This window comes from Rhyacophila brunnea, unplaced genomic scaffold, assembly GCF_057557595.1.
Source record: "Rhyacophila brunnea isolate RB1 unplaced genomic scaffold, BYU_Rbru_1.0 scaffold_23, whole genome shotgun sequence".
NCBI classification, from domain to species: Eukaryota; Metazoa; Arthropoda; class Insecta; order Trichoptera; family Rhyacophilidae; genus Rhyacophila; species Rhyacophila brunnea.
Window position 1 is genome coordinate 22,880,454 of NW_028232893.1, and position 10,342 is coordinate 22,890,795.

The 10,342-nt window shown below is 34.5% G+C and overlaps 1 protein-coding gene across 1 annotated transcript; it reads left to right on the forward strand.

The window, feature by feature from the left end:
* The first annotated feature begins 581 nt into the window (after nucleotides 1-581).
* On the forward strand, nucleotides 582-9,178 carry LOC147069731 (actin-related protein 2/3 complex subunit 3-like). The gene is made up of 5 exons (XM_085950158.1): nucleotides 582-707; nucleotides 4,050-4,229; nucleotides 4,538-4,733; nucleotides 6,634-6,695; nucleotides 7,738-9,178. The coding sequence occupies exons 1-5, from the start codon at nucleotides 702-704 to the stop codon at nucleotides 7,831-7,833; spliced, it is 540 nt and encodes a 179-aa protein (XP_085806284.1). The 5' UTR covers nucleotides 582-701; the 3' UTR covers nucleotides 7,834-9,178.
* The last annotated feature ends 1,164 nt before the right edge of the window (nucleotides 9,179-10,342 follow it).

A 10,342-nucleotide genomic window follows, 5' to 3' on the forward strand; every position in this document is an offset into this window, starting at 1 on the left:
GCGCCATAATCACTAATCACTTAACGTTCACTTAACTATCACTTAACGTTCGTCCAAGATAATTTTTTTGATAGTTGGAATGAACTGTCAGACGCAACATGTAAACAATAAGAAAGTCAAATCCAGAATGAAGACAAAGGGATCCCAAACTCCATACATAAAAAATGGACGCGCGGGCATGACCAGTAAATAAAAACGGAGGAATGACCAACGACAAAAAAAGGAAAATAAATTATTAGAATATAACCTCACGCGAAGAAGAAAGAGCATACCCTATCTCAAGGACTTCAAAGTCAAATTCGAATAACAATGTATTATTCCTTCGAAATGCGAAATGTTAAGATGCTTCTATTAATTTTATTCTATTCATATAGTTTAATAATAGGTATCTCCCGACATTTTTCAGTCTTCGCATATGTGTCCGACCTTTTTAGATTTATGTGACTAACGAAATGTACCTAGAAATGTTATTTGTTGATCAGATTCATTAAATAATTTTGTAAATTCTCAAGTATCCTTAAAATAATAATAAGATAATATTTTAATCTGTCTGTTCGGGTAATACTGGCTACAGTGGCAACACTCATTCACAACTGTCAAGATAAGGTCGTTGATAGGAGGAGATTTACTAGTTATTTATTTAAATTGTTATAAAATTGTGCATTAGTAAAACTTTTTAGGGTTACAGTACCATTAAAAAAATGCCGGTTTGTATTATATATTTAAATGAACTTCTATATATGTGTTAATGTGTCAATTAAATGCCTACGGAAGTAGTGTGATGGTTATGTGTCATCAAACTGTCAAAAGGGTGTGATACTATTGAAACATATCTTTTATAGATAAGCCGTCTTCATTATTTCTACCATAGAAACATGTTTAATAATATGGTTTCCTGCCCTATCCAGTATATCCCATATTTTTGCTAATATTATTTGTCTAGGTAGGTAGCCCTATTTTTTCTTAACGTCAAAAGACATGTAAATTTTAAGCAATGGAACTTCACTTTTTGTGACGTTTTCCATAAATTTTGGCACTATAACCCTTGGGTTACTCCAGAAACTCTCTCCATCTCAGGTAATCAAGTGCCCTGCTCTACGATTGATTATTTTAGCTGGTCTTCATTCCTCCTGTTGTACCATCCATTTCAGTCTCAACTGTGCAGGTCATCTATTACTTCTGGTAGTGCATACATAGCCCGCCATGAATACGTGCAGATGCGATTTTTTCTAGTGCACAGTAATTATGCAGGCGAATGTGATATTCGTTACGGTTGCTATTGTAAAGTTTACTTAGGTTTATCAAGTCTATTAAGTACATCACTTTCTCTCACTCTCTGCCTCTGTCTTATTCCAAAACCTCACACTTATGCGGTATGTTTACAGCTCCTCCGACATTATACATATGTGGTAGATAGATACAGTGCAGTCTTTACATAAAGTTAATATAAATCCTCAAAAATTCTTCTCAACGACTCTCCTCCTGAAGATATTCACCTTTCTCTCATCCTGTTTGCTAAGTGCGCAGTATTCTGATCGATGTGGCGGTGGTAAAGTCACTAAAATCCGTGAAACATTCCAACCGGCGGCACTACTACTGCATTGAGTGTGACATTAGATTCAAGATGCAGGCCTCCCTCACACACCACCTGAATGCCTCCGGCAGGCACGCCAACCCCGATTACCTAAAGTAAATATTGCCAGTCATCAAACATTATGTTTTGAAGTGAATTCTTCTCACTTTCTGAACAGCAATTTCCTCCGTAGCGAAAATCCGGCTGATGTGCAACAAAGTACTGTCAGAGACGATTCGAGATTTTAAACACAAAAAATGCCATAGTTGTCTACGAACTACCAATCTTTCAATGGTCTTAAAGCAAAGTTATTTTGGTTAATTATTCTATATTAACTGAGTCATTTATGTTGAACCCATCTTCTATATAACTACAACCTTTTCCCAATCTCAGACGGTTACGATAGAGCGAGTGGATATATGTCAATATCTTAATAAGGTAAATGTACCAATTATCGGCACCAGTAGGAAAATGTGGTCATGGGATTAAAATAATAGGCTCAGCTTAAATATATTTGTATATTTCTTTTTTTGTATTTATATTTACAAATATTGTTAATAATAAAAAAGTTCAATATCAACAATATTTTAAGTTTAATATTATTTTTTTTATGTTTTAACAACATAACATACATTGGTCCTATTATCGGCACCTGAATTAAATTTCGGTACTAATTTCTGGCAGCTTATGTTCGTATTATCGGCACAACTAAACTTATACAGGAAATTTCTATAAAGTTAAAAAAACTTAACTTAAAACTTAAGTTTAAAAAATATAGGTAGGTACAACAATTACTTTGTAAGTAACATTTATATTTTTCTTCATTCATACTTTGCTACAATATAATATATACTTAGTAGGGTATAGTCCTGTTTTAAACCGTTTTTGATGGTTTCCTTCTTTGTTTGATCCAAACAAGTTTTGAGTAATGGAGCAAAATCTTCTCGCAGCAGTTTTGAATTGTTATTTTGTATTTTTCAATTGAGGATCGAAGTGTTCCATAAGCTTTTAATGGGATGAAAAAATGTTGGGAGACCCTTGTTGTTATAGTTGGATGCCTCTTCAAAAATAGTTTGCACCAATGTCTTCCAGGTATGCCACCAGTGAAGCAATTTGCCTTTTGTAGCTCTTTCAGTAATAAAGCTACACTCTCTATTAGTTGGGGTTATTTCGTTACTGGAAAGCCAATTTTTCCCTTATAGTGAATCCATTCAACAATCAGTTGCTGCTCTTTTGCGATCAATATTGTTGGTGGTCCACTCTTTTTGTCCAATGATGATTTGCCTAGAACCTTATCCTGGATTGTGGATCTGGGCACTCCGAATTTTTTGGTAGCTGCCATTGTGGCCATTCCTCCTTTAACAACTTCAATTGCATCTCGAAGCGACTGCCGGCTGTATAATTTTCGCACCTTCTTCATCCTTAAAATAATAATGTTTCAATTATCGGCATACATTGTGATCATATTTTATAAAGTAAACTATAATTTATATCTTATTTTAAAAAGTTTTATATTAAGAAGGAACAATATTTCTTCCTAAAATCTCTGCTACTTGTGTAATTAAAAATAATGTAATAACAGTATTTAATATTTTTGCATAATGATCGATATCTCTTATTACCGGCACATTATGTGCTAATTATCAGCACATCGAATTTTTAAAGTTATTATTCAATTTTAAAAGATTATTTCTGATTCTCCGGATATAAATTTAGTGTGCCGAAAATTAGCCAGGAGGTTAATTAATATTTAAATAATTTAAAAAGATTTTAAAATATTAAATTATTTAATTTCTATCCAACAATAACGCGCTTTTAAAAGTTTGTTTGCTTGTACTTATTACAGTGACGAAAATTGGTACATTTACCTTATATGTTTCTCCTCTCTTCTCGTTTACAACAGTGGCGTAATCCTCCTATATCTTATTTAAGTATTATTATTTATTTTGTGTATATATCAGTGGCGAGGGGTGGAGATAGGCTTTTAAGATCTGACATAAATAGTGCACACTAAACTTAGTTAGTCATACTTATTTGTTTTCATTGAACTGAGAATACAAATTATAGCAGATGGTATTGGTTAGTTTTTAAAATTCAATTAAACCATAATAGATATTTTTTAACTATTATGGTTTGGTTTAGGCAGGGTTTACTTGGCAATCCACATCCCATTAGTTTTGTGTTACCTGGTTGTGTCTTTCTTGAAATTTAGATTAATTTGTCTTTTATTTCGAAATTCTTACTTTATTTTTGTTGAAAAAACTTATCAGGTCTAATTTGCTGTGATTCGAAAAATTTAGCAAACCGCTGTAGTAAAGAGTCTCCGATACTTCAATGTTCTGTTCTACGCTTCCATTTTAGACCCTTTCTACTAGCATGGTTGGACAATGTGTATAATATTTCTTCTTCAAGGGACAACGCGTAAAAATTGCATAACACCATTTATTTCAACTAATCTATATTATGATTTTTGCAGGCTTACCACTCGTCGTTCGAGAAGACGGACAGTTCGCAAACTTTGGGCAATCTGGCACTGCTGCCCATCAGGACGCAGTACCGAGGTCCTGCCCTAGCCGACCCTAAAGGAATGGACATAATCGATGAGGCCATTTACTTCTTCAGGGCCAATGTCTTCTTCAGGTTTTATGAAATAAAGGTGAACACTGAAACTAACATTGTATGAACACTTCAGCTCTGCGGAGGCACCTTTAGTATTATGTTTCAACGAAATCCTGTATTGTAACTTATGATATTTTTAATCAGTAGGTTTATTCCAACGTAACATATAACTCAAAAATCAATATAAAAATGTTTGCGTATATACCAGAAGTTACGTAGCCCATGATATTTGGCCAAAAAACCGTTACTGGCACATAACTCATTGCACAAAATATTTTTACGAAGGGAAGTTTTACTTCTACTGTGTATTCCCAGCAGGCTCATTTATTTGTTTAAATTTTTCAGTCGGATGCCGATCGTGTTTTAATCTACCTGACATTGTACATAACAGAATGTCTGAAGCGCTTACAGAGATGCGCGACGAGGGCGCAAGCCACACAGGAGCTCTACTCTCTCGCCATTTCCAAGTTCAGCATTCCAGGAGAGCCAGGATTCCCTCTGAACACAGTCTACGCAAAGCCTGCTAATCCAAATGAAGCTGGTGATTATTCGTTTTTTACCCTGCCAATCTTTATGAAATGAAAATTTTTTTATGTGCAGTACAACAATTTTCCAGGTTTCATAAGCATACGTTGGTATCACACATCGGTTAAACACTTTACGCTTAAAACACTATGGGAGCAATCTCTTCATACATACCACCATCAATTTACATTTGTTTTCCAGATATACGTAGTTGTTGACTCACTCTTTTTTAGTGTCATTATGAAGATTCTTTTAGGTTCAGCACAGCAGTTTATCATTACTTTTATCTTTGAGACATTTATGTTTAAATCTGCTTTGCGGCTTTCATCTGCAAGCTCCTGTATCCTGTTCTGACGGCCTTCTGGTTCGTTTGCAAAGACAACAATGTTACGAGGGTGGGTCAATAAGTCCTTAGAAAAGCCGACAGGTGGCGCGACTAGTACTGTAAGCGGTTTGTTTTCATGCAGCGGCACTACCGATTCAGTATGCTGCGAAGTTTCAATCAGATTGGTCGGGTTGTTGTGTGTTTCTCGTACATTTAAAAAAAAAATTTGCTTGTTTACAAAAATGGAGAAAATTGAGTTTAGAGCTGTTATTAAACATTTTAATATAAAAGGGTTAACAGCAAAGGAAATAAAAAATGAGTTGGATTTAGTTCACGGCACATCTGCTCCTTCACTTGCAACTATTTATAACTGGATAAATGAATTTAAACGTGGTTGTACATCAACAAAGGATGAACCACGCTCAGGACGTCCTGTAGAGGTGACTACACCAGAAATGATCAATAAAATCCACGATATGGTGTTAAGTGACCGAAGATTAAAGTTGAGTGAGATAATTGAGGTTACAGGGATCTCAAAAGGTAGCGTCATTTCTATTTTACATGACAAATTGGGCATGAAAAAAATTTCTGCAAGATGGGTGCCGTGTTTGCTCACAGTCGACAATAAACGCAATAGGGTGGTGGCCTCTAAAGCCCTGTTTGTTGTCGCTCATGCAACGCAATCCGGATGAATTTTTTCGTCACTTTGTGACTGTAGATGAAACATGGATACACCACTATACTCCCGAGACGAAAGAACAGTCAAAGCAGTGGATTGCGAAAGGCGAACCATGTCCAAAGAAGGCGAAAACTGTAAAATCAGCTGGTAAGGTTATGGCTACTGTATTTTGGGATGCACGTGGAATTATTTTCGTTGACTATTTGGAAAAAGGAAAAACAATAACAGGGGATTATTATGCATCTTTATTGGACCAGCTAAAAAACAAAATTGAAGAAAAACGGCCTCATTTAAATAGGAAAAAAATCCTCTTTCATCAGGACAATGCCCGTGTTCACACATGTTTACGATCAATGGCTAAAATTGAAGAATTGAAGTTCGAATTGGTCGACCACCCACCGTATTCGCCAGATTTAGCCCCCAGTGACTTTTTCCTTTTCCCAAACTTAAAAAAAGGGCTAAGTGGACAACGTTTTTTTTCAAATGAAGAAGTCATCGATCGGACAAATGCTTATTTTGAGGACCTTCCGAAAACTTATTTTTCTGACGGTTTAAAAAAAATTGAGAAACGTCTAACCAAGTGTATTGAGCTCCAAGGAGATTATGTTGAGAAATAAAAAAAAATACAAAAATAAAAACTGTTTTAATGCTTTTTTCTAAGGAATTATTGACCCACCCTCGTATCTGCTGTTTTACATATATATTTCTATCTGAAAATGGTGCATGAGAAATCGATTGAGAGTATTGATGTAAAAAAAACCTTTGTTTAAGAAAGAGCGTTGAATGGGGTCCAAATATAAATCAAGCCCTGTGTTCTCTTCTTCACTTTATTGGTAAATAACCGGGTGATCGAAATCCATACCAAATCTCATAGCTGAGCATATTGCATTAATTTAACGCTTTTTCTTTCAGATGTTATGAGACAGTACATTCAACAATTAAGACATGAAACTGGACTTAGGATGCTCGAAAAAGTAAGTTTTTGCAATGTTTTGTTAATAGGATATGGTTATGCATTTATATATGTTACGCCGAATGTGCGAAATTGACTATTACATGAAATGGGCAAAATTTTGCCTAATTCATGTAATAGTCAAGCCCGTTGCCTTATTCATGAATTAGGTAAATTATCTGCCGAGTGCGTGAATTCGCCAGGGTATGGAATTCTTAAACTGTCAACATGACAGTAGAAAAAGTAAATTTAATACGGATGGTTTTATTAGTTATAATTGGACATAATATAATATTATTATTGTTAGGTTAGGTTTGGTTTTGTAATTCTGAATTCAACTGAATGTACATTTTGAGGCTAGCTAACAAGTGTCAACAAACTATCAAATCATACTATCACAAACAAACAATCGACCATTGCACGATTGATACCCAAGCACGAATCAAATCGCGAAAATACCTTTTAATAAAATTCTTCCGTTATCGTATTATAGTTCTAGATTTTTTTTGGGCATAGTAAATGGATATTAACGTCATTGTAGTTATTGATTGGTATATTTTTATATAATCAATGACATTTGACACATTTGGTTAGTTTGATTAGTTGCAAAAAACACCACCGGAGCGCGACCATCTATTTTGACCAATGCATGAGCATTTAACACATTTGGTTTAGTTGCAAAAAACCACCGTAGCGCTACTATCTAATTTGTCCACTGCATGAACTAGGCAGAAAAATTACTGCCGAATTCACGCACTTGGCCGATACTTTTCCTAGCTCACGAATAAGGCAACGGGCTTGCATTTTTCACGATTTAGGCAAAATTTTGCCCATTTCATGTAATAGTCAATTTCGCACATTCGGCGTAACATATACATATCCAAAGGGATGAGCGTGTAAACTTAAGATTATATTGATCAATGCAACTAATTTTTACAGTCGTTTTGCATTGCGTCAGGCTATTTAACATATAGGTACCTATTATTTCTGTCACAATTTATTTTTTATAATGCTAGGTTTAATTAATATTATCTTATTGTAAAAAATGTTAACTTCATTTCCAGGTGTTCTCCACACCCGACGATAAGCCAAGCAAGTGGTGGTTGTGTTTTGCAAAGAAGAAGTTCATGGATAAATCACTGGCGCTGCCCGGACAGTGATAGAGTCTATTCGTACAATATAAATAATATTCATTAATTTAAGTATCCATACATGACGTGTATATTATGTTATGTCGAATTCGTGTGATTTAGCTCACCCACCAGCCGTTGCGTCATGCTGCGGCGGTGGCCCTCGTAATGGGGGTAGACTCTAAGATCGACATTCAATATCGGTACTACACCCCAATGGCGATCTTGAACGCCTTCAGATATCAATGCCACAGGTTCCCTACACCACCTTAGTGTCGGGGATGCTGTGTCTATTTCTATACAGTCCTAACACTGCTGTCACCCTCATTTTGGAGAATTATTGAAGAAGACCCTCTAACATAATTACTTATATCTTCCATACTTGAAACATGGCTTGTGCTGCAGAGTCGCATCGCAAATTAATAATTAACATTCGTGGACATGACGCCTATTATAAACGTCGTATTTTGTGAGATGTGATATGACAGGACGTCCACTGTCATATTACTAACATGTATTGCCTAACATGTGTCCGTCAATGTGTTAATTTAAGAACACTAATAAGTACATCTTTTTCTTGAATCCACAATGCCAACATGTCAGCTTATAATGTCGTGGGTCTCACGTTCGAATCCCGGGTCTGGCAAATTTTCAATGTGTGTTCGGAGTATGGACGTAATAGGTTGAATAAGTAGCTAATATCTTTTTCTCGGAAAAACAAAAATACGTACAAACTCCATTCCGTGGAGGCATATAATTAGTAGGATCGAACATGGTGAGAATGAATTAATATGTCCTTGTATGGCATGAATTTGTTGATAAGTTTAAAAACATGAATTCTCAGGGAAGCTATTTGTAAGGTTGGTATTCTGTGGTAAATCAGGAGTGTTTTTAAATTCCAGTTTGTTGAGAATTTAAAAACATCTGATTTACTACAGAAAGCCGAACATACAAATAGCTGCCCTGAGAATTCATGTTTTTAGACATCAACATATTCACGCCATACACAGATAATATATAATGTCATGTATGTATATTCTGGTATTGAATTTTCAAATGACTCGAATTTGTTAATCACACGAATTTGGCATAACGTAGATTACGTCATATTATTATCATACATTATTTTCTAGATAATTTTTCCTGAAAGTGAATCTAGTTGAATAAATCATTATATTTAGCGGAAAGAATGTTGACTTCAATGTTTTGAGGTCTCTCTAACGTTGCGAACTATACGTCATAATGAAATTTTATGATTTCGCCTTTTTTTTTTTTTAATAAATTATAAATTACGTCAATAATGTGTGTCTTTACCATTTATCATTTATTTGTAAATTATTATTATGAATATTAAATAAATTTACACACAAATATGTATGCCCAGTTTGATTTATCCCCCACCGGAAGCAACTCAGCTTGTTGTGGAAGGAGCAGGGTTTCACCCAGTATTTATCTGTCACAACTTCATTGAAGAATGCTTTATAACAGGCGAATGAACCATGCCCTTGCTTTTTCGTACAAGGTGGTTGGGTGGGTTAGTTGCATTGATCTGGAGCTAATTAGGTTCCTCCATTTATATCTTTAATTTTCTTTATGGCCAGGATTCAATATTTTGTGTAGTGTTCTTGTGTTGTTCTATTGCTTATGTGCTTTGTATAGTATAGCTTTGTGAGGCTTTTGGAGGTCAATTTCATGATAATGCTGTCTACATCGAGTCCTGAGAGTCCATCGCTCCCTTTCTAGTATAGGGCAGTCGTTGATGACATGCCACACAGTTTGAGATGTGTTCTGCCCCCATAAGCAAAAACACAGGTAATGGGAAAAAGTCAATTTTGAGAAAAGAGCGGTTATCATGTTTTTCATTGCTGCTTCATTAAAACTTAATCAATTTTAATAAATGTTTCGGTTTATAATAGATTATTTAAAAATTGATATTTTGATTACATAAAAATTGCAAAATTACAAAAATATTGATTATAAAACTTCACTATTGTCTTTTTATTTATGATTTTGAACGGAATAATGTCAGTTTCATAAGGAAAAAAACAGTAAATATGTTTTTTTGCTTATAATTAAAATTGTAATAGATATTTTTAAAAAATGAAATACTTATTTTTTAATGTAATGGTATTTTATTTATTAAATAATATTGGAATGACAATACTTGTCCTTCACGTAGGGTCAACACCAGTGGTTTTTTGTTATTTATAAAATTGGTTGAATACACATGACTTGTCTTAAATTTCTTTCCACCCTCAAAAATGATCCATAATGTATTTTTCTGATGAGATCATATGTGAAATAGTCCGTTTCTGAGAATAAAGCCAATTTAAAGAGTTTTTGATAAATTTTGATATCCATTGAAAAACCCACTTAGGGTTTTCAAAGTATTAATAATAAGTGTACAAATTCATAATATTGCTGGAACGAGTAAGAGAATGTATTCTGTCTCTATCTATACACGTGTAGTATTTAAGCAAGGGCAAGCGGCCTATCTGAACAGTCTTGATAATGGTGTTACAACCGAAATAGCTATCGA

What these genes read in the sequence shown, in the direction of transcription:
- LOC147069731 (XM_085950158.1), top strand. An exon ending in TCAGGTTTTATGAAATAAAG is followed by an intron (nt 4,230 to 4,537) that starts GTGAACACTGAA and finishes TAAATTTTTCAG; the next exon opens with TCGGATGCCGATCGTGTTTT. An exon ending in TGCTAATCCAAATGAAGCTG is followed by an intron (nt 4,734 to 6,633) that starts GTGATTATTCGT and finishes TTTTTCTTTCAG; the next exon opens with ATGTTATGAGACAGTACATT.